This window comes from Sceloporus undulatus, chromosome 1, assembly GCF_019175285.1.
Source record: "Sceloporus undulatus isolate JIND9_A2432 ecotype Alabama chromosome 1, SceUnd_v1.1, whole genome shotgun sequence".
Lineage (NCBI taxonomy): Eukaryota > Metazoa > Chordata > Lepidosauria > Squamata > Phrynosomatidae > Sceloporus > Sceloporus undulatus.
Window position 1 is genome coordinate 129,561,096 of NC_056522.1, and position 24,695 is coordinate 129,585,790.

Below are 24,695 nucleotides of genomic sequence, written 5' to 3' on the forward strand. Positions count from 1 at the left end.
TTATTGTATGCAGCCACAGCAAGGCAAGTGCAACCCATATGCAGTCCAGATCCTAGCCGCATTTATCCAGCTGCTTTTCAATAACAGCAAGCTCCCATTTTGGAAAAGTCGCTGGATAAGCACAGCTGGGATCTAAGTTGCATATGGCTACAGCTGCATGCTATAACACGAAGTTTTAAAATTAAATGCGACTGTATCCCATCTGGGATAAGTTACTTTAAATGCAATGTGATAAACTCTTTAGTGAGGAATGGCATCCTTAGTGGTATGGCAGTCCTAGCTGTAGTAGAATTGCACTTAATATCAATGCAGGAAGATGGGCATGCCAATTCAAGGTCAGTACCAAAATGTGCTGTCAGAGACCTAAGGATAATCTTATCCCTCAAAATGACTCTTGAAGATTTCTCTTAATTCCTTTCTTCCATCCTCACCCAGCACTCCCCTAGAACACAAAAACTGCATCCCTTGTTTTGCACACTGTAACATTTCAGAGAAGAAATTATATTTTCCTCTCCCCCATCCTGAAGCATGTTTACATAATTTGCAATTTGGATTTATAATCCTTTTAATTTAGGAATTTAGTTAGTTTCGATCCAGGATGACACTAGTCCAAAACACAAATAATCCACTGCCCTGGCTCAGTGCTAGGTAATTAAACTGTAGTTTTGTGAGACATTTAGCCTTCTGTCAGAGAGCTCTGGTGTCACAATAAACTACAATAAATAAAATAAAGCTACAATAAACTACAATTCCCAGGATTCCCTAGCACTGAGCCAGGACAGTTAATGCAGCCTCAAACTGAGTTATTTTTGCAGTGTGTTTTGGACCACTGTTTGCTTGTTGTACAAACACTTGTACATTTTCTGAGTGTGTATAAGGAATATTGTGCAGCAGTTCTTGCTGCTCAACAGCAGGGTCAGGTCACTTTATGTGTCAAACCACCTGCCATGAGCCATCTGGACATTTCCTTCCTCTCTTTCTGATCCCAGGCCTTTCCAGTTTACACAACAACACTGGCAGGGCTTTTTGCTCTACCAGCAAGCCTTAATTTTTGACAGAAAGTAAAGAAGAAGAGAAATCTGACACAAAACTCAATTGCACTGGATCTTACCTGATCTCATCCATCAACATCTAAGTGAATCTGGATGAACCCATGACCCCGTACAGATTCCTCAGTTGTGCTGAAAGGATATCAATTCCTCAAAACATAGAAGAAATTATATAAATAACTTTGTGAATCCTTGGCTCATTTTTGAAGTTTCTGAATTTTGGTTCCATACTTTGCTATGGAGGGGAAGCAGCTGCTGGCTGCCAGAGTGATTAATTCTACTCCTTCGTAGTACTCTACCACCATCCATCATCATCATTGTCAGTTCCTGATCCTCTCACCCTCCCTCTCTACCAATACCCACTTTTCTGGCCTGGCATCCCACAGACACACACTTCACATGTGATATATTAAAGAGATGTTGCCCTTTATATTCCTCTCTCTCTCTCCGTGTGTGTGTGTGTGTGTGTGTGTGTGTGTGTGTCTTTACAAAGAAAAAACCATGCTAGACAGTTTCAAAATAAAAACAAAGGTGGTGACAGTTACGGCACATTTCAAACCAGCAGATTTGTGGATTACAATCTTCTTCCTGAGTTGAATTAATAAAGTGAAATAGTGAAGCCCTCACTTCTTTTCATTCTGAAAGGTATTAACAGAACTATCTCTTTAAAATTGCTGAAATGAATATGCCTATGTGACTCTAGCTGTCTAACGTATCTGTGTTTGTGACATCTCTCAGCACAGGCAGAAAGACAGAGCGAAAAAAAGTAGGGAAGGAAGAGTGATGGGGAAGGAGGCAGGGAAGGTGAGAGCGATGGGATAATATTGAAATGAAAGGGAAGCATGCATTTTTATACAGACAATTATACAAAGAATGTTGTTTCTTGGTATCCATTTTTCTATGTACAAAGCTACATAATGATTCATGGGGAACAACAGCAAGATAGATGGCAATACCCAGTGAGATTCAATACCCATGAATCTGTTTGATTCATGTTAGGTCTGATAAAGTGAGGGATCAGTCATACTGAGAACAAGGATTGTGGCATGGCATAGCATGGCATGGCATGGACTAAATCTTTAGTTTGGATCTTGCTGAACCAAGTGTTTGCTTGCTGGTGAAGAGGAGAGCACAGATTTATCAACCTGGGTCTTCTGAATTCTGGAAAGAGCAAAAAGATATACAAAAAGTAGCTGTGATGAGAAGGATTTGGCCTGCTACAAGACAATGGAACAGAAATATTTCAATAGCTATATGCTCAGAATGTACCTTTGACTAGTAGGCTGTAGATGTTTTAAACTGAGTTGACTAAAATATTTCCTCAGAAATTAGTGGCTTTTCCTCTGATTTCTGGTATACTGTCCTTTCATCTCAGACACTTGGCCCTTATTTATCTGCTGTGATTTAAATAAATCTTTGAACAAATTACACCCATGAATATCCCCAGGTCATCTCCAGTTACACCCTTGACCATTGGGGCAAATAGAAAATCTTCTTTTCTTCTTACAATCACTAGTTACAAAAAGGCTGATTTCTGTATAGAAGATTTTCAGAGGGAAATATAGAAATGCTACCTGCCTTGTAACACAGAGGATATGTGTAACATTTTAAAGAATCCCTAAACACAGATTAGCAGTCAAATAGTTTTTAAAAATCACTTGTCTCTAACTCTTAAGTATTCAACTATATATATTATTATTTTACTGAGCTATGGTTTGCTTTTTATTTTTAATAAATAAACATACCATTGTAAAAATAAAATAAAGTCAAGCAACTCGTCAGAAAATACACTAATTTGGCTTGGTGCAGCCCATAAATGAAAACAGACTAAAGAGAGGCCTGCTGAAGAAGCCTTTTTTCATGGCTTGCATTCTAAGTACTACTTTGAAAGCTTCCCTCTCTTGTCATGAACCATTAAATGTAAAAGGGAACAAAATATTTAAAAATCTTTGAGACACTACCAAACAAAGTAAATAGTGATTCAATTTGTATAATTTATGATGTATACAATTAATAATTTTTCTCACTGCAAAGTTTGTACATTGATTTTAGCAACTTAGATCGTGGACTTTGTTTTATGACTGAGAGTAAGACTTCTACTTGATATATTTTGCCTGCTTTATGACCTACAGTGAAACAATGAATTATTGTGGAATTATGCATGCCATAATGTAGCACTATCAAACTTTTACACACTGCCATTAAATCAATCATGTTTCAAGTCTAATCAATCATTTCTTCATGTTCCCTTGCAAAGTTATGATCAATAATTTTTCTTCTTTGCAGGAAGTATTTCACCCAAAGACGGATATCATGCTTTTCTGTTCTGTGAATCTATGCATACCAGTTCTTCATGTATTCCAGCGTCATTATTTATTACATTCAAGATTCCTCTAAAATTATGGTGAATTGAGAAACTTTTGAAGAAAGTAAATGTGCAGAAATTATTTGTGTGCATGACTGACACATTAATCTTTTTTCCTTTTCTCTTTTTGGGTAAAACTCATTATCCTTTTATCTTCTGAAAAACAAAAACTGTACTTCTGATCCCCTACAGATTTTTATCAGCACTTCAAGCTTTATAAGTGGGGATCATCTCGGAGGGGTACTGAAGGTGGCAAAATCCACCTTCTGCAAGGCCTTGCCACAACAACATTGCACCAAATTGCAAGTTCCTGTAACTATTACATAACTGATAGCATCTCATGCATATTTGTTGTTCTGTGACTTCAAGTCATTTCAAATTTATGGCAACCCTAAGGTTGCATTTTATTGGCAAGTTTTGTTCAGAGGAAGTTTGCCTCTGCCTTCCTCTGAGACTGAGAGAATGTGGCTTGTCAAAGGTCACACAGTGGGTTTCCATGACCAAGTGGGGATCTGAACCCTGGTCTCCAGAGTCATAACCCAACACTCAAACCATTACACCCTGCTGGCTCTCTTCTCCTGCAAATATCACTGTGTAATTTCAAACCTAATGTGTTTATATCTGAATAATTTCAAGAACATAACACTTAAGAAGTTCTAGGATACTTAAGTAGACACAAGGCATTCAATATGTTAATTAGCTCTTTTCTGCATACCAGGCATCGATTCATGGTATAGTTGGGGAAGGTTATGATGATGTTACACACACACACACACACACACATATATATATATATATCTCAGTGATCAGGTTTACACCATTTTCATCTGTATCTGCTAGTTTAGCAGTTGAGTTCTGTATTTAAAAAATGACTTTTCTTCTGAAGACCTTGAAATATATGTTATTATTTTGTGTCTATTTTATAAAAGTAACTTGGACTTCCCGCTAACATGATTAATTTGGAAAATAAAAGGATACCATGGCCTGTAATATTTTTTAAGTGCTCCACTATTTGTGTACTTAGTAAGTTAGTTCCTTTTGTCAGCATTCGTCAGTTGTTTTCTAACAAGTATTGCATATCATTTGCTTAACACCTAAAAATATTTCTAGCATTTATAGATATTTATTCAGCAAATATTATATAAATTGTCCAGTACAAGTGGCATTTTGGGTCCCCCCCCCCCCGAGTATTGTACCACAAGCCTTCTAAAAGCTGTCCAAGAAAAATGTGTTTGCTCATGGCAAATTAGTGAGAAAACCTATTTGCTACAGAAGATGAAAAGTCTCTACTAGACACTTACTTGATTGGAACTAATTTTCACAGGGTTCAGTGGGACCTACTTTTAAATAAATATGCTGCTTATATCTCCTTTTTTATTGTCAATAAAGTTTTACAGTGAACAAAGTGTAACTTTTACAGGTTTATTTATATAATTGGGGCTTTTTGCCATAGCCATCTAGTATGCAGTACTGCCTGAATTGTTTGTGTGTGAGAGAGTGTGTAAACAACCTAACTGCTTTGAGGAGTTGAAACTTTTAGAGAATTCTTTAAATTTGTGTCTGAAGTCCTTCTAGGCAATATTTTTTCACATCATTAGAAATAAAACTGTGCAGGTTATTTCCCTGTAAGATCAACAGAACATTTTTATAATGACAGCATAATATCTGGACAATATCACACTACAGTATTATAGCATTATAATTCCACTTTAACTGCTATAGCTTCCTCTTGTGGCATTCTGGGGTTCATACTATAGTTTAGTAAGAGCTCTCTGGCTGAGAATTTTGAATGCCCCTCCCTACACTGCAAATCCCAGGATTCCACAGGAGGCAGCCATAGCAGTTCCTAGGGCTAGCCATTAAAAAAACCTAGTTGGTCATATAACGTATATAATTTCACATATTCAACAAACCTTGATCTGAAATTAATTATGGATTATGTCTTAATACAACATCTGTAGTAACACAAATGGATGCACATTACATGAAAAAAACAATTATATAAGATAAAGATTGATGAGTAAAGTGCTTCTTTCTCAACATCGCAACTGTAAGCTCCATGCAGTTACTCTAATATATATGCTGATCTACTTGCCACTTGTTTTCCTGCATGCTAACCTAAGCATCAAAACACTGTACTTTTCAAAATGTTTGCCAATAATTAAGAATATGAAAACATAGCAAGCTTTCATAACCTCATTAACAGCATGTCTTCTTAGAGGTAAGCTTCACTGATTTCAGTGAATCTAACTTTTTAGGACTGCAGCCTACTTACATTTTAAAACAAAATAAACAGAAAGGTACTGTATATAATTGTTGTTGCCATTAAAATTAGCTAAATATAAAATATACAACAACAGCTTAGTTTACTATACTAAGGGGCTTTCTAGACGGCCCTTTGGGACGTCCGGAGGACGTCCCATTTTAAAAAAGGGGCGTCTCTTTTAGACGCCCCTGGGCCTATTACGGACTCCGTCCGTACAAGATGGCGGCGCCCTTTCTACATGGGCGCCGCCATCTTTGCGTATCGGACGCTTAGCGTCCAGACGCGTCGCGCCGCTGCTGACGTAGCGAGCGCGCCCCTGGCGCCTCGCTACGTCGCAAACGCGACGCCAAAAGAAGCTCCATTTTGGAGCTTCTTTTTTCGGTCCGCGCGGGAGTCGGGCCGTTTGAAGGCTCCGGCTCCCCCGCGGACCTTCTGGCGGCGGCGCCAGACCGCTGCAAAGCGGCGGTCTGTACCCCGCCAAAGGATCTCTCTATGTGTACATGTCCTCAAAGTCACCTGTCAACTTATGGTGATCTCATGAATTCTGTGTTTTATAGGGTTTTCTTAGGCAAGAAATACTCAGGTGTTTTTGAGTTCCGTTCTCTGAAATACATCCTATAGCACCTGCGAATTGGTGGTCTCCCACCCAAGTACTAACCAGGACAGACCCTACTTAGTTTCCAGGACCAGACAAGACCTGATGCCTTTAGGTTATTTAGGCATTTTTGTATCATATACCAAATCATACCATTACTTCATCTAGGCAGAGTCCCTATAACAGTAGCAAAACCACATGATGAGTTAATTTGTAGTTCAGAAGTCTTTAAGATTCCAGGAAATGAACCCAGAATTAAAGGTGTATGATCTACCTGACAGATTTCATGGGCTAATACAGCCTTCCTCAGCCTGTTCTCTTTCAAGTGCACTGGGTTTCAAATGCATTAGATATAATGGAGTCCCATTATAAGAATTGCAGTTCAACACATCTGGAGGGTATCAGCATGAGGAAAATGTGACTAATGTATGGATAAGAACATAACTATGCTATGCTATCTGCTATGCTATTAGTTATGCTACCAGATTTCAGTCTTCCAACTCCTTCCACAGCCCCTTTCCTGGACACTATCTTCCCCCAGAGAGAGCTTTTATCAAGGCCTAAATCCAATAGGGAACATTTGATAATGCAATTTCTAATGCTAGCAGAATCAGGAGGAAGATATCTCTTCTCCTCACAATATGCTCTCATATATTTCAAAACCCATTCAAGAGTACTGGGAAATGTCCAGAGTCAGGTTTTGTGATGATGCCAAGAGCTGCAAGTGGAAGATGGGACGAAAATTCTGTTGTACTAGGATTGTAACTTCACCTGGTTGACTGGATTTTATCCAGATTCTACCATATATATGCAGCCCAGGTTGGAACACTGACTGGTCCAGATTCCAAACTTACATTAAAAACAAAACAATACAAAACCACTGCTATTCAATGACATTAAGATTGATGAGGAATGGGGGAGGCAGGGAAAGAAGTGGTTTCTGGATGATCTCAGAACTTCCTGCTGGATTCTCTGGACTATTATCTGTGTTATTCCACCCCAACACACACACACACTCATTCAAGCATGCAAACTGGTCAGTCTTGGTCTCCCTAAAAGAATCCCCTCCATATGCAATCGCTTTCAATTTTTTAAAAAAACCTTCCTTAAATCTGCTTTAGATAGTCTTTTATTCAGTCCTGTGCATCCCATTTGATTCATTAGGACTTATTCTCAGATAGATTTGGAAAGGAACCTTCCTTCAGTTTATTTCAAACTCTACAGTTCTATAGCCCTGATTCCATGTGTGTGATATTCTACTTTACACTACCAAACTTTTTTTTAAACAAAAGATTTCTTTCAATTTTTTTAAAATGGCAATTTCTCATCAAGATTTCCCTTCTGTCACTATTCCAATAAGACCCTTAGTCTTATTCTTTTAAATCAATTATTTTATCCCTTTCCTGCTCCTGGTCTTTTCTCTTTCCCTCAAAATTTAATATGAAAGCCCTTCTTATTATCTTATCCCCTTGAGCTAACATAAACTTCCCTTTCTTTTCTTTCTTTTTTACTCTCTTATCTCTTCCCTGCAAGGTTTAACTGATTTTGAGTATTTTTTTTTTATTTGGTTCCTCCCTTACTTTGAATTTCCAGGTAGGTTTTAACACTTGTTTCTTATCATGTCTTTCAGTACCAGAAGGTACTGGAGGCATAGTACACCCTGCATGTGAAATACAAGAAGCAGGCATGAAGCATGATAAGGCTAATTATTTTATATAAAAAGGATTATATTTCTTTCCTGTTATAGGTATCACTAGAATATATGTCTAGATTTATAGATATATATCTCCTAAAAGTTTCTGATATTCATTTTATGCTGCTGGCAGCTCATGGTTAACACAAGGGGGGGGATCCCATTACTGTGGAGTGAGGCAGTACCACCATCCCTGCTTGAACTATAGACTGCTGGTGATTTACATACAGATACATTAAATTATAGTATCAGCAAACCTAGTTACCCATTCTTGTACTACTGAAAAAGTCCACAGTCCATACAGGAGCAGCCCAGAGTGTTCTGGCCCCGAAGCTGCTCAATGTTCCTCCATTACCTGAGGCAATGGCAGGTAGCTGATCACACACATGTACCACTTTACTGCCTACTACTGCCACAATGGGCCACTAACTCTGAGGCCAAAAAATGAGGCCACAAGCATCAATCACATGGCTGGGCACCTTGTTCTGACCTCAAAGGGAGTTACTTGGGATGGTGGCACATGAAAGCCATTGCTGCTGCCACTCCAGAAGACTCCAGATCTTCTTGGAAGATCCAGAGCAAAATACAATTTTTAAAAAATCATCTGAAGAAAGGGTATACTGTGTGTTTGGTGCTGAACAGTCAGTTTGCACCACAACTGGGGATTGGGCCCTGCATCATCTGGACTAGTCATTGTGAGGAATTGGGAGGACATTATATTTGGCCTGTGTAAACATGGCCACAATGGGATGTCCTTCTTCCCTTCTCTTTACAGTCCTTGTAACCCCAAAAATATGCTCTGAAGAGTTTACCAGTCCTCCAAAGAATACTATACATGCATGGGGGGGAGGGTTAACAGCACAGGGGGAGTCACATCCTTTCTAGTTCCACTCCCAGAAGCCATTCCATTAGTGCAATGGTGCAATTTTGCTAGCCTGGGAGCAAAATTGGGGAGCTTACCCATATGGAGTGGAATATTGTACATATATAACACATGTACAAAAAGTGGATGTACTGACATGTCCCTCTGCTATGTAAGTAGCTTTTGTGTCCAGACAGTAACCCTAATGGAATTGCTCACAAAATCAACCTTATGCAAATCTTGAGGAAGGGAATAGAACTCTTTAGCTTATAAAGGCAATCATAGTACTGTAGTAAATATAATAAAAAAGAGAAATATACAATGCAAATATTATTTATGTTTCCCATCAAAATTAGTTAGAAAAAACATGTAACAAAAATTTTAATTGCAACCATGTGTACAAATCATTTACACATAGTTCATAAATACACACTTTCTCTCTTGTACAATGTCTTTTCCTACCTTGTTTTACATTTCTTCCTAACTGTAAACACAAATAATCCCCTGTAGAAAACTAGTGTGACCTTTTATTTTATTGCAATTAATGTAGACTTACAGGGGAACAGCTAAACTTCAATTTGAGATTTAAAGAGCCACAACAACTTTGAATTTGGATGCTTTGATAGAGCCCGTGGAGTATGACTAAATAAGCTTAATAAAAATTAATTCCCTTGGAAGAAAGAATTCTTCTCTGAATAAATTACTTTCTGTATATTGAAATGTTAAACAGATCATTCTAGTACAAATTAAAACTGAAAACTGAGCACTGCAATGCTGATATTTCTGGATGATAATATTAAAAATAACTTGGGAGAATAAAAAAGTAATTCAAAAGCTCAATACAAAAGAAATAGAAAAGAATACTTTTTTTTATAGATCACTGTGCTGTCATTCAATATGTGCAATTGCCAAGGAATTCATTGGCAATTCTGTGAGCATGTCATAAAACAGTGTATCTGAACTGAGAAAGGAACAAAACAGCCATTTTCTTGTTTAGTCTTTGCAGCATTTTGAACCAGTTTCAGATTTCTCCAACCTAACCAAAATGATGCAAGTTCAAATACACTATGACTAATATTATTAGTACAGAAACTATTAGCATTCTAAGGCATGCCCAGAAGAAACCTAGACTCTGAGATATTCGCCAGAGGCCTTTGTTTCAGTCCCACCTTCTTTTATCTGATGTAGATACAAGACAAGGCCTTCTCAGTGGCTTACAGTTTCTGGAAGGAGGCCATAAAGGTCTCCTTCTTGCTGTCTTTCTGTTAGCAAGCAATTTTGTTTGTTTTTTAAATCCAATGCACTTTTAAAAACTGATAGTTTTTGAAGAATGAACTTTTGAAAGGATATTATTATTGTTGTTGTGTGCCTTCAAGTAATTTCTGACTTATGACAAACCTATCAAAAGGTTTTCTTGGTCATTTCTTTTACTGTAGTTCCTAAACTGCTGTTTATTATTTTTAATTGTTATGCTTTACATTGTCCTTAATGTAATTTACAATTTAATTACCTTTTAGACTGTCAACCTTTTGCAGATTTTATATGTATTGTATTTGTTTTATATTAAGAAGCAAGTACATTTCTACACAGCTTATCAGTGCACTTAAGCACTCCCTAAGAGGTTTTCAATGTGTAAGCTAATTGCCCCCAACAAGCTTTAGCAACCTACAGAAGGATGCAAGGCTGAGTCGACCCTGGAGACCTGCCTGGGATCAAATTCACAACCTTGTGGCTGTGAGAGGCTGCAGTACCAGCATTTAACCACTGTGCTACAGTGGTTTTACTTAATAAGTTGTTGTGACTCACATTTTGGAGGGAAAGGTGGGATATAACATTCAGAAGAAGAGGAAGAAGAAGACACATGAAGACTAAGTAATCATGGTGGACATTGACGGTAACACTGCATATACTCATGTATAAGTCTAGAAATTTTAGTTTAAAAAAATCCAAAAAAACTTGAGTCAACTTATCCACAGATCAATATAAGTAAAGCCCTACATGGCTTGGATCCAGAATACTTAAGGGGATGCCTTCTTCCGTACTGTCCGTCCTGCACACTGAGGTCCTCAAGTAAGAATTTACTTCAGCCAAAAAAAGCTAGGCTAACATCTGTCACCCAAAGGACCTTCTCTACTGCTGCACCGAAGTTGTGGAATGACCTGCCGGAAGAGATCCACCATATCTCCACTCTTAGAGACTTCAAAAAGGCTCTTAAGACAGATCTCTTCCGGCAAGCCTTCCCAGCCTAGCTAACTCTAGCTTCCTCCCTTGTGTATGTTTATGAATTATGAATCTCAATTTTCTGATGTATGTCTCTCCACCTACCAAATTGTTTTTAATTTTAACCTAATGCTGTATTGCATTTTATTGTTTTTAAACTCTGATTGTTTAATTCTAGTTTTAATATTAGGGAGGGGGTTGGGAAGGGACCATTTAGTATTTTATTGTAATGTATTTTTACTGTTGTAACCCGTCTGGATTCCTAGTTATTGGGTGAGCTATAAATAAATTATTTATTATTTATTATTATTATAAGTACTGTACTGAAATTCTTATTTAAAAAGCAACCATCCCCTGGTGAAAGTCAAGACTGTAATCTTTTTGGAAGCAGTGAACCCCTCTGCTCTCTCATCTAGTCGGGTTTTTAGGGTGAACACAAACAGTTATGCCTGCTGGAATTTTGTAAGTTCTTTGACATAATCATCCTTTGCTTTGTCCTTCACATCCTTTGTTATGTGCCCCTAAATTTCACCCTCGACTTATCAACAGGTTATATCAAAATCCATAATTTTGGCTGCAAAACCTGCTCTTGACTTATACATGAGTATATATGGTATTCTCCTGCCCTTAATAACAGTCAGACTAGACTAAAAACAAGTTATATTTTTGTTGCTGTTATTTGGCAGTCAAACCATACTTGTGGAATTTATCCCCTGCTAATGTGTGTCACATCCTGCCTTTGCAAGTTTTCAAAGAACTACATAGAAACAGGATGAATTGCTTTCTGCTAAAGGGTGATTGTTATTGTCTTATCTGTAATGAAAGCTTTTAGGTCCATGATTCAATGCAAATTTTCAATGTGTGGCACAACAGAGTACACTGTTGTTACTGAATCTGATAACTCACAATTGATAATAATAAAATTTTAAATATTTATAACTTGCATTTCTGGCAGCATGTGCATAAATATCTGCAGTACTTCTCTACATACTGCTTCCTCCATTTCAACAATTCATCTGCAGTATTCACTGTTCATTCTCTATTTTTTGTTTTCAGTGCAATCAGATACAACAATCATGATTAAACTTACTATATACATCACCTGTACTTTGATGGAAGTAAGGCTCACTGATATTGTAAACATTCTATCAGTGGAACAAAATGGACATTAGTAGGCAACTACAGGAACTCTAAGTTTTCCCAATGCCTCTTTTAATATTAGACACGACTATGAAGGGAAACACAGGTTGGTACCCAATAGATCCCTCCTGCCAATGCAATGGCTTCTGTCAGTGGACAAGGCAGAGAGTGATTTCCCATTCTACCTGCATCAACTTATGTATTCTCAAAATCTGCTCCAAAAAGCTGGTGGCCATCTGGAACAGATAGGGAAACATAGAGGAATCTCTGGCAGAGGGTAGTCCAGTTATATGAGCAAGTCAATTTGTACATCATTTGTTTTCACCCATGTATAGCCCATATGCCAATATCAAACACTGACTATCAGTTCTGAGCCTTGCTGGAAATGCTATTTTTAATTTGAAGAGAAATGATAGACTATTTGGCTCAACACGGTCAAAAAACTATCAAATTAAATTCTATCTGAGCAAAGCAGTAAGCCTCTATTCATTGCAATTATCCCATTAGAAAGTAACAATTGATTCTTTTTTTAATGATTTACATAGGAGAGGCCATGTTAGGTGTGGAAAGATGTATACAATAACTTCAGTGGCCAACTATTAGGGAGCAATCACCATGTTCTTGTCAAACATACTATCTTCTCTTCTGGACTGAGCTCAAGAGAAAACAATTCTGCTAGGCTGAAGCAGTAGCTTGCTGTTCACAGTCTGTTTGGTCTAGTGCTGTGATATCATGAATAATCTCTGTTCTATGATTTTAAAAAAGTTTTTTGTAAAAGCTACAAATTAATGTTCAACTCAATTAAGCCTACAATATCAAATTAAAGGAAAAAAGAAGTAGCACTATCCACCTGAAGCATGGGAGGAGAAGAAATACTGAACTCTAAAGAGACATTTGATTCAAAAGTCAGACACCTTTGGTGCTTGTGATGTCCTGGGAACAAGTAACCACGCTTACCACATGGAGAAAAAGGCAAATCCACTCATGTTTGGGTTGTATCCAGTAATATCCCTCTACTGATGGCAGTTTCTTTGAGCCAATATAAGCTTCTATCACAAAGATAAGGAGAGAAGTGATTTCCATTCTTTCTTCCCACATGTCACTTCCCACACAGTTTAGAAGGGCTACAGTATCCCAACAGAATAGAGCAGATTGGGGGGAGCATAATGAGTGGGGCTGTAGCAGCAGGGGGGATTGGCAATGATGTCCTTCTTTCCCATCCACCATTTGAAACTTCTCTGAAACAGAACCTTTGAAGAGTAGAATAGCACTGGATACCTTTTTATTTACATGTACTATATATAAAGCCTTCAAAAATAGTCCTGAGGCACTAGACTTACTCTTATTATTTCTGCAGTTACTGTTTCATATGTGAGTGTCACCTACTGCCAAACCCCTTGCATCAGGGCAACCCAGCTTTAACTGGTCAAAAATTATGCTCGTACTAGGACTGTGAGCATACATTGTCATGCACAAGCCATTGTGCCCTGCCAGATTTATGGTGAAATAAACTTTTGTGAACTGAACCATACTTCACCTGATGTACTTGGTCTTCTCTGTAAAACTCAAATCCTAAAGAAGATTAGATTTTCCTTCCTTCCTTCTTTCTTTTACTTGTATATTTTTCTAATTTATTTCTGTTGTACAATGAAGTGTCCTAATCCTTAGAAACACTTCTAGTGAGATTCCTTCCCAAATTCATATTTGACTAAGATCAAGTGTAAAATATACTCAGTTCTTTCATCACTCTATGATCCTGCTCAGAGAAAATAGATTCAAGATCAGTTAATATGGGGCTAGTCACCCAGTGAGTTAATATGTGGCAGACGGTTATAATTCTACAGTTAATACATGGCACATGTAAGGATTTTTTCCCCTTTGAATGGTTGATTCTGCTTTGAATGGTAGAATCTCTGATCCACAGAACTTCTAGGGGTGGATTCCATTTGAAAACAGTTGAAATCCCACCAATCAAGGATAGGTGACAAGGCAGTCAAGGCATAACAAAAGATCATTTCCCATGCTGCTTTTGGGCCAAGTGCAGGAGGGTTTATCCCCCAAAACGGTTGGCCAAGGTGCCTCCCCTCCTACGTTCATGAGCTACTCATGGTTCCCATCCTTTGCTTTCATCACTAGGAAACAGCAGTATGTATGTGTGTGTGAAGTGTGCTAAAGACAACAAAATAACTTTGCTGAGTGAACAACTGCCCCAGATAGGATGCAGGTTGCTACTGCCATCAGGGATGACCTCCATTCATCATTCGTATACTTGCAAAGTACTGACTGATCTACTTTATCACCATTTTTCGCCATCAGCAATTACATCTAGCAGCCAGGGATGCTGCCAATTAGATGACTGATTGGGGAAAAGTCAGGAAAATAGAATGCAGCATCCCATGTTTCATTTTAAAATAGATAAACTGTGCCTTGACCCATAAGCTAACTCATTTCATTTGCATCATTTAAATTTTCAATGTAGAGTCAGGGTATGGACTCATATAAGTAGCATCTGCTTTTGCATATATTTCTACATTTGGGGCGGAATATACACACAAATTTCTATGTGTGTATCTACTGTTCATCTTGATACGGATATAATTTTATAAAGGCTGAATCTTAACCTTCCTCAGTTTCAACTGAAACATTTTCCAAGTGGTTATTGTTTCATTATGATTTCATTGTTACATCTTATTAGGGTAAGTGCAGAAATGCTCAGTGAAAGAACAGTCCATAAATAAAATTAATCATCAGGAAATATATAACAGGAGCCCACAAACTGTGAATAAAAATAAAAATAGTTACTGGTTTGTTTCATAAGCATTTACGTAAATGCCACCTGGAAAATGTGTGGTAGTTTAGTACTTTATTAAACTTCACAATTCCACACGGACTTATAGAAGGTTCTGCCCAAGTGAAGAAAAAAATCCTTTGGATTTAGCTTAACCTTCTTATGTAAAAATCTATCAGGAACTATGAAACTGTTCTGGCCTCAGAACAATGTGTCTGGATCAAGCCCAGCTTTTGTAAACATATTACTTAGAGGAAAAACATCATACAGAGAAACACTTATATGCTTCACTCTATCTATCTGCCTTGAAATATGATAATATAAATTAAAAATGACCAAAAAGAAACCTCATGTCAGTTTTGTCATGAGAAATCCAGGGTCCACTGAGACATGAAACCCGCTGGGTGACTAGTGACCCATCTCCTTTTCTCAGAGGCTTACCTCAGAGAGATGTTGGGAGATTCAGGTGGGAAGAAAGATCATATACACTGCATTGACCTCATTAAAGGGAAGGCAGGGTATACTTGTAGCTAACACTTGAGTAAACAAATAAATCCATCTTTAGGAATGCAATGTTAATGCACCAGAGGTGTAAATTAGCTGAGTTAGAACTCAATTTGGTGACTCAACATCCATAGCTTATTTGAGAGCCAAGCAAACCTAAGGCATCTACCTTTATAATTGTTTGTGGCTCTGCAGCAGGCTTTTTTTTTTAAAGAGAATCTTACATTAATAAATGAAATGAATGATTAAATTGCTTTCCATTATGCTAGTAGTAAATTAACCTTATTTTGTATGGAGCTACCCATTAAGTTCAAATAAGACTGCTCAGCTTTTTACACAGAATGAGATGTGCTCTACTTCTCACCTACTGCTGCCTTACCTGAGGCTTAAAAATAAATTATCCCACCATTTATCCCAGAGAACATTTACCTCACTATTTATACTCAATGGCTTCAAAGTATCAAACAATAAAAAAATCTATCAGGTTGAGGGCATTTGTATGAGGGAGGAACCAACAGTGAACCACGGAAAAGCAAAAGGGAAGAAGAACTTGTGAGCCAGTTTGCTTATTGTATAGTATAATGCAATATATATTTGACTTAATTCTAAAAATAAATAAATACATGATTGATACAATATTGAAAGTAAAATAGTATTTTCATGTGTTGTTGAACATACAACTTTTAAATGTCAGACAGTTCCATTCCATTACTATCACTGGACAGTTCAACTTAGATATACTAACTGAAGATGCAAGTATTACTTTGCAAATACAGTTTGTGAATATTCAGTTTTCTTCATTTGGATTACTTTACCAGAGATGCAGATAGGTATCTTAATTTGAACAACAAAAACTGTTGTGCTTTATGTGAAAAAGGCACTCATATATATATATATATATGGAGAGTCAACTGAAATGTGTTGAAACTAGATAGCAATTAAAATACAAAACTTATTTTATTTTTGTCATAAGAAACAATTCATGAGAAACAGGATAGTAATTGTAACTTTGGATAATGGTGGTATAGCTATCAACATGTTTTAAACTGACAGCTAACATAAAAGGAGACATAAAGAGCCTCCTTTGATTCCCTGCTGTGTACTCATCATGCTGTGAATGTTTTTAGGCACACCGACTATCACAAAACCCCTGAAGAACATAATAGGTCTTAAAACATCAGATCAAATGTGTACTAAGGATATCTTAGCATTGTTTTCCACTGGCTGTGAAGGCTGAACTATCACAACCAGAATAACATGTTTGCCTGTGTGATTTCAAACTTGCAGCTTTCAAATTCATGTTTTATACATATACCAGACAGTCAGAGATTGAGAGTGATAGCCAATTAATTCTTCCTGCTGACAAAACAGCTTCTGTCAGTGAAATAAGGAGGAATGTTATTTCCTTCCTGAGCTCTCACTACCCAAAAGCCTTCAAAATCTACTTTGGAAGTTTGGGAGAACTATTGGAGCAGATTTTGAGGATATCCAAGTAATTGCAGTGGAGAGGCGAAAAGGAGAAACTCCCATTTCACAGGTGGAAGTCTACTCATGAGACACTAGAGTTTGTTCCCTCTGAGGAGTATGTGGTGGTGGTGGGGGAGAAGAACATACTGCCTCAAAACCATTATAGTATACCTGACATTATGTCAATAGTATTACATCTAAACAGAAATTTGGTTAATTTTTCTATTCTATACTTCTTAAACTTGGAAAACTTTAAGGAAAAATATGTAGAACTGGACACTGTTTTCAATAAAAGTAGGATTTCATAAAATACATTCAGTTTCAAGTTACAAACATACATGTTTCCAGGTTCTAACACCATATAAAAGGATGCCTACCTCCTACAGTGAGATTGAAATAGTATTTCATGTTCTGGAAATTTATATGGAAGCTTTTGTTTTTATGTTAATATAATATTCAGCTAGCTAATGTCATAAAATAGTATTAATGACAAATAGCAGTCAGCACAAATAAAATATAATTGAAAGTCAAAGTAAAAAATATTTTTCTATATGCCAGGATGTTCACATTTTAAAACACAGCAGTCAATTCCAGATTTCCTTATTCATCTACATTCTTCTGGCACATTACCACAAACACTGAATCACAATTCCCTCCTACTTTTTTTTTAAAAAAGTAAAAGCATGTATTTAGGAAACAAAATGATCACTCATACATGTCTTTATTTTCTAGGTATCCTGTGGCTTAACTGCAGTGGATGTTGCAAGGACCACAAGAGGAATGACTTCTCTTTTGCAATTAAAATTTAATTGCTCCCCAAACACAGCAACAGAGAGCTGACACTATAAATGCTCTTGCTGCATGCCTTCTGCATTTGATGAATGACTTCCCCATCTAAAGCTCTTTGGGGACAATAAACCTCAGTTTGCCAGTATGGGTTATGTACCTGTCAGCCTAACCTAGAAAAACTTTCCAAACATGCAGGTTTGACTTAAGGATTAGCCCACAAAAACCTGGATTTGTGGTAACTCTCTTTTAACCTCAAATTAGACACTAAAAAAAAAAATCTGACCAGCCCCATTAGTCACAGTCTTACCAATCCCAAGCCTATCTTAACGTGGCCATTGCAAACACAATCAGTCAGTTGTCTGTAAATCCACCCACCTACTTCCAGTTGTGTTAAACAAAAAAGTAGCCTTCCAGCTGCTGCTTTTCTATTATTTTTAATGGAAGGCTAGGTGGATGGAGGGAAGACTCTAGTTTTCCTGTTGTCATCAGGAAAGGGTTAAGGCCTGAAACTGTTCCCAGAAACAATTAAAGCCTTCAAATGCTAATAGGTTCCCATGTCTCTCAGACACTTTCTGCAGTTTAATTGTCCTACTACAGCTTCAAGCATCACCATTGAAGGTGGGGGTGGGGGTGTGTTTCTTATTTTAAGGGACATTAATTGGCTTTAAATGATGCTGAATACAGTCCCTGTCATTACAAGGGCTTCCATGGATCTTTACAAGAAACAAGCATTTGAGTAGTTTAAAATCACTTTGCAGTCTTCATCTCAGCTATAGACTATGTATGGACAAATTACTGACCTGGTATAAATCAAGACAAGTCTTGCTCCCTTACTACCTCATTTTGTGCAACCTTTCCATCCAAACCTCCCTCTCCCACTCCCTTCAAAGAGACTACCAACTTTCATCTTCCTTTAGCCTGAATGTAGCTGAGCTACCCCCAACCCCCATTAAGAGTATCTTTGGCAGCTCAGCAGTTTGAGTAGCTTCAGCTTTTCTTCTCCCACACCACTCAGCCTTGGCTGCCCTTAAAGAAAATCCTCACAGAACAACGTGTCAATTTTGCATTCCTTTACAAAGGCAACTTCTATTAGGGAGACCAGGAGCTTGGCTCTGCCTCCCCATAGACAGAGAGCTTTGTGACCATGTAGAAACAAGAGAGAGAGAAAACATTTCCTGCATTAAAATGCTACTTCTTCCGCACAGAGGACTATGCTTGAATAGGGAGAAAAATTCTGTCTCCCCAATCTCTAGCACATACAAATACAAATAAATGCACACATCCACATACTACTTTCAAGCATCCAGCACAGAAAAGAAGAGTCAATCTTCTCCTTTCGTGGATGTTGACCACAGTGGGGAGTATAAACCCATCTACATCACTTTAACTTCTGCATCAGTATTTTCTCTACTGACATCTCTGCACAGCAACATTTCTGCATTTAAGTATCCCTGTTCTATAGACCTAACAGTTCACTCTGTATAGCTTTCAGATCCTGTTATTTCTTTTTCCATGATTTTACATTTGCATTCTCTTTCTCTTTCCATCTGTCCCAAGTAAAAAGGCAACCAAAGGGAGAGAAACAACTGAATAAATCTTTAACATGAGATTAGATGCATGGCACTGAGACGAGTCTTGAAAAAAGTTTCAGTTTAGCTACTTCTTTCTTTAAAAAAAAGGAAAAAAGTGGTGACTAGTGCTATTAAAACATAATCATCATATCATCGTATTTCATTTTGAGGCTATAATCTCTTTAGGAACTTTTCCTGCCTGGGGTTTCAAAAAAAGAAAAAGAAGAAAAGAGCACAACTGGTTTCCTTGTGGGTCTCTCTACAGAAGAGAACATGCTAAAATTTGCCAATCTGTGTACATCCTAAAGTCTGACCTACAGTTACCATATGTCCCTACTTGCAAATCATCACCATACTGGATGCTCCCTTTTTTCAGCATACCTCAAAAAAGATCCCACATGATGCTGTATTTTTAAACTTTTTTCTTTCTTTCTGGCAGTGGTAATTTAATGCCAAAGGTTGACACTAACATTTCAGTAACAACTAGAATGTAGTCAAGGTTGTCCACCTATCCAGCCTCTAGTGTCTTGGCCAAACTGAACCTTGGGAACTTTGTTTGCATTACCCACATGCCTTTGGAAACGTCTTCCTTGCAAAGCCAAAACAACAGGTTCTTGGGTGAATAAGGATAATGTAGCTGGGTGGTTGCAGTAAGAACAAGAGAGATAATAACTTGGCTCCCAACTTGGAAGCATTATTTTAAGTAGGTCTGAGAACAAAGGAGAACTCCTCAGAAAATATGAGGAAACCCTTTAATGGATTTTTAAAAAATAAATAATAATAAAAAAAAACACTTTGTTATCAGATTAAATAAGAAAAAATTAAATTTTCCCTCTTGGAAGGAATCCAGAGGATGAGTGTCCACAGACCTTCAGAAATCCTTTCATGCAGGCAACTGGTGTGGAGTGCAATTTAGACAGACTCATAGATCAGAGAAATCAAGAGCAAGAAATTACTGTAGGGCAGCTGAACCCTCCTGGCGTGCACCTACCTTCTTTTGGTGGCCGCTTGGCTTCCCTTGTTAGATTGCAGACCTGGGTGGTTTGCAGCTCCTGGGTGAGACAGCCTTCCGTCTGCTCGTTGAGTGGCAGTACCACATTATTGAGCAACACCAAGGAATGGTCATCTCCCCCCCATTCTCCCAAGTGCTGAGGGCAGGTGCATTTTGTATACATGATCCCACAGGACTCAGTTCTCCCATTTTCAGATTTCAAGCAGCTCTCCAGCCAAGTGCATAATACACGGCAACCAAACTGGCTTGGGCTCACCTTGTTTAAGACCAAAAATTCAAAGAAAGATTTCTGATCATCTTCCTTTTTGTATAATCCTATGAAATCGAAGGGGTATACCCGTCGTATCTGAACAAAATTCTTATCGTATTGCAGGAATACAAAAGCATTCTTAGAATCACACAGCTGCATTATAGAATGGTTATTCTTTAAGAGATCCTTAATTTTTTCATGGGAAAAATGATCAAACTGATAAGCCAGCAGGGAAAAGTTAGAGCAGCTGAAGTCCTTTTTGGAAAATTTCAGGTAAATGCTATATTTGGTTGGATCTGGGTTTTCCAGCGTCCAAGTGCAGTTTGTAAAGTTTTTGGGAAACATTTCGCTTACAGAATATGATCCATAAATGACCCCCTTCACCAGCGTCGAACACCAGAAGTCTTGGGCAGCATTAAATCCAAACATAACCAGTAGATAGGTGGAAAATATATAAATCAGCAAATTACGAACAGCCTTCATCCTATGTCATTTGGCCTGCAGGAAAGGGAAGGAAATGTTTTTTTAAAAAAGGTTGAATGCTTTGTGCAATGTAAATCAAATTTCTCCCCAAACTACATGTGGATGTTTCCAAAATTCCAGTTAGAATGTGTGTAACCCTCCCCCCTCCATACACCAAAAGGTCAGTTTTCTTGCAAAAAACAAAACCAAAAACCAAAAAAATCCACCTTGTAACAGAAGGAAGTATCAGATGCTGTGTGAAGAGTGCCACCATGTGGCCAGCGGAGCTATCAAATTCCCTAGATCCAATTTTTTTAAAAATAACATTTGTTACATTATTAATTGGAATGCTTCCTCTCATATAAAACATACCAGCTTGGCAAGGCCTGACTCTTTTAGCCCTAACTTCAGTCCCAGTGTCCTTTCCCTAATAGATCACAAAAAGACTATCAATTTATTTTTAAGCTATGAAGTCTTTTGATATAGCTGTTTCACACACAAAGAGAGAAAAGCTGGGAACAGCTGTTATGCAATAACATCCCTCTTGGGATTTTAGTAATAAATCTGATGAATTATACCATTTCCCCCCCAAAAATATGTACAAAGTATTTGCTACAGATGGGGCACTGTCTCCCATATGGCTATGTGCCATTGCAGTAGCAACCTGTTTATATTAAGATGTCATTTACAAAGAAACTGGAAGGTGGCATATCAAGATTCAGCAATCGACATAGGTGTTGAAAGTATTATTTTCAGGAGAAAAATAACTAGATAGGCAGATTTCCCCCCTCGCCCGTTTATGAGTAAATCGAGGCTTAGAATCCAGAATATTAACATTTCTGCGTAAACTGCCCACTTGGGGTACATGAAATAGATATTTAAAGCACATGAAAATAAATTAGACTAGGGAACGTTTTATGCTATAACTTCCTTTTCAAAGAGACCATGATTTGGTCTCTTTGTTGTCATTTTCCCTCTGCTATATCCAATGGTGGTGTTTGTGGCTGGGTTTCTGTGTTGGTTGATCACGTCTCCCTACCTCAGGATACAGCAGTTATACCTTTCTAACTACAACCTTTGCTTATTATTCTCTAATACAGATGCAACTAAAGAAAGTTAATCTTGGGAATATTTATCTAGTGAATACTTATATGTCTTTAATATCTGTGTGAGGATACGCAGAAAGAGATATCTTCAGCCATGGTGTGTGTGAAGTTCTTCAGTCCTTAGTAACCGTTTTAGCCTCGAGTAGTCTTTACTTCATTTATAAATGTTAATTGATAACAATGGTGCTAAGGATGCCAGGTCCATATTTTCAAACTATGTAGTTGGCACCGGCAGCCTTTTCCATCCCTCCCCTCCCGGAAACATAAAGAGCTACAGTACTGAGGTTTTGACCCAAGGCTTTTTGCCTGACTCCCTAGCTTTCTCAGCTCCACTTTGAATGACATCTCCCACCCCCAATTGCGTAATGCTGAACAAATCAGAGGATTCACTTGTTTCAAAGATATTTTGTGCAGTTTAGGAACCACAGACTCCAAACGTTGACCTAAGGAAAGCAATACTGATCCTTGACTCTCTCTCAGTCTGCAGTTTTAAAAAGGCTGGAGAGGGATGGAAGGTAGAGAGTTGTGGAAGCTTCCTGGGAATTACCCAAGCTATTTATTTGTTGGTTGGTTGGTCTGTTTCTCCCTGCTGCTAATCCTAAACCACAACAAATGGCTTCTGGGCTGAACTAGGTTGATAGGCCCTTTCAGACCCTGAGAAGTGAGGAACTTGCTTGAGGGTAAACCTTGCAAATGCTCACCTACTCTTGACCAATGTTGCTGGAGTACTTTGCAGGCATTGCAGCCCAGTGCAGTATTATTTGGGAGGGTCTCCGGCATTCATGTGGCAGGAAAGCACTCAATTACAAAATCCATCAATGAGAAGGGAACTGGTCTCAGAATCTGTATTCCCTTTCTTTTTAAATAGGGCAACCACAGCGGGGGGGACTGGGGGGAGGGGGGGGGGGGGGGGGAGGACAGAGACAAGCCAAGAAGAAGAGTTGTTTTTAAAAGATACCAAACTGCAGCACCAAGGCTGCTTTCCATTGAGAGAGAGGCTCGGCCAAAAAGCACAGCATTTGGGTTTGTGTGGTTGGTGGGGGTTTTTTTTTGGGGGGGGGGGGAAATGTGGCAATCCTCAGCCAACTCCATTAGGGCAACATTTTAGACACAGTGGAAAAGGCCAAAGAAAGAGGAGAGTGTTTTGGATAGCGATGCAGCAAATGCCAGTGGAGGAGGAGAAGTTCCCAGCCATGTCAGAAGCAAGGCAAGGGAGCCAGTTGTGAGGGAAGGACTTCGATGGGGGGGGGGATTGAAATGAAGCCCCAAAATCCAAGGGCACACACTGGTGGAGGGGGGGGAAATAAATCTTTTCCCACCCCAAAAAGCATCCCCCTCCTCTTGAGCTTATGTCTCTCTCTCTCTCTCTTATGTGACACTGTGGTTTCCTCGAACCTAGACGGCGCCATCACTCCACCGATGGGCTCCTCAACCGAGGAGGACTCCCATTAGACTTCCCCTTCAACTTAAAGAGTATTAACCTTAGGATCCCCAGCACCACCACCACTTCCCTCCTCTCCCTCCCCTCCTCACAAAATGACCCCAGAGCTCCCAAGGGAAGGAAAGACAGACAGACAGGCAGAGAAGACAGGGGGATCTTGGAGGGCCCTGGCCAGCCCATTTCCTTGTCCAGATTTGGGCAACTTTGGAGTCACTCTTTGGGGGGGGGGGGCACAGAGAGGATGGTGAAGGGATGCTGCTGCTGCTGTGGGGCTTGTCTCATGTCTCCTTCTTCTCCCTCCTTGCCCTTCTCTCTCTCCTCCCTCCAGCCTGGCTTCCCATGCCCAGCACTGGGGCTGAATCCCCTCCCGAGCCTTACCTTCCACTCCGAAAGCAGGCAGGCTATGTCTCTCTTAAGAAGATCCTAGTAGCATCACAGGCACACGTCCCAAAACCAAAACCAGGCGCCCAGAGATGCCCCTTCTGGCCACAGCGCCACTGATGCCCATTTTCCCCTTTCTTCTTCCTCTTCCCCAGCTCGCATTCAGAATTCAGGCAGAAGAGGACGGCTGCGGGGATGGTTCTTCTTTCAAAAGAAAGAAATTGAACCGCAGGGAAAGGGGGGAAAGAAAAGGGGGTTGGGGGTTGGAGAGGGAAGCTCAGCCCAAGGGAAAAAAGGGTTGCTTAGAGATCCACCAAAATCCAAGCTAGAGAAAAAAGAAGAGGGGGAGAGGAAAGAGGGATAACCCGGGGGGGGGGGGGGGGGGAGGGAAGGGAAAGGGGGGGGGGGGGGGGGAGAGCCGAGGGTTCCTGGTTTTGTTGGACTTGGAAAATAATGCTGGCAACGATGATAATCACAAAGTCTCTCCGCACAGGCGAGGCTCAAGCAAGGAGAGGAGGGCTGGCTCCTGCTGCTGCCCAGCTGCAAGGCTTCTTGGCGGGCTTGGGCTCTCGGCGGTGGCTCTGGCTTCTCCTCTCTCTCTCTCTCTCTCTCTCTTCGCCTTCCTCCTCCTCGCCCCTTGGGCTCCCAAGTCTACAGCGTCGGAGGAGGAGGGAAAAGGGGGAGTCGAGGAGACTTCTGCCTCTATCCTTGCTCAAGGATGCCTGGGAAGAACG

General features: G+C 39.1%; 1 protein-coding gene across 4 annotated transcripts in view; it reads right to left on the reverse strand.

Moving 5' to 3' along the window:
• Positions 1-24,329, reverse strand: part of ADGRB3 (adhesion G protein-coupled receptor B3) — a 625,822-nt gene extending 601,493 nt beyond the window's left edge. For 3 of the 4 annotated variants that reach the window (XM_042465745.1, XM_042465739.1, XM_042465732.1), the window contains exons 1-2: positions 23,959-24,329; positions 20,301-21,069 (exon numbers count right to left, since the gene is read on the reverse strand). In XM_042465745.1, the coding sequence (XP_042321679.1) occupies positions 20,301-21,054 (754 nt within the window). In that variant the 5' untranslated portion in view covers positions 21,055-21,069; positions 23,959-24,329. Of the gene's footprint in view, positions 1-20,300; positions 21,070-23,958 lie in introns of those variants that run through there. The other variant, XM_042465762.1, reaches the window with a different exon arrangement.
• Positions 24,330-24,695: the final 366 nt, after the last annotated feature.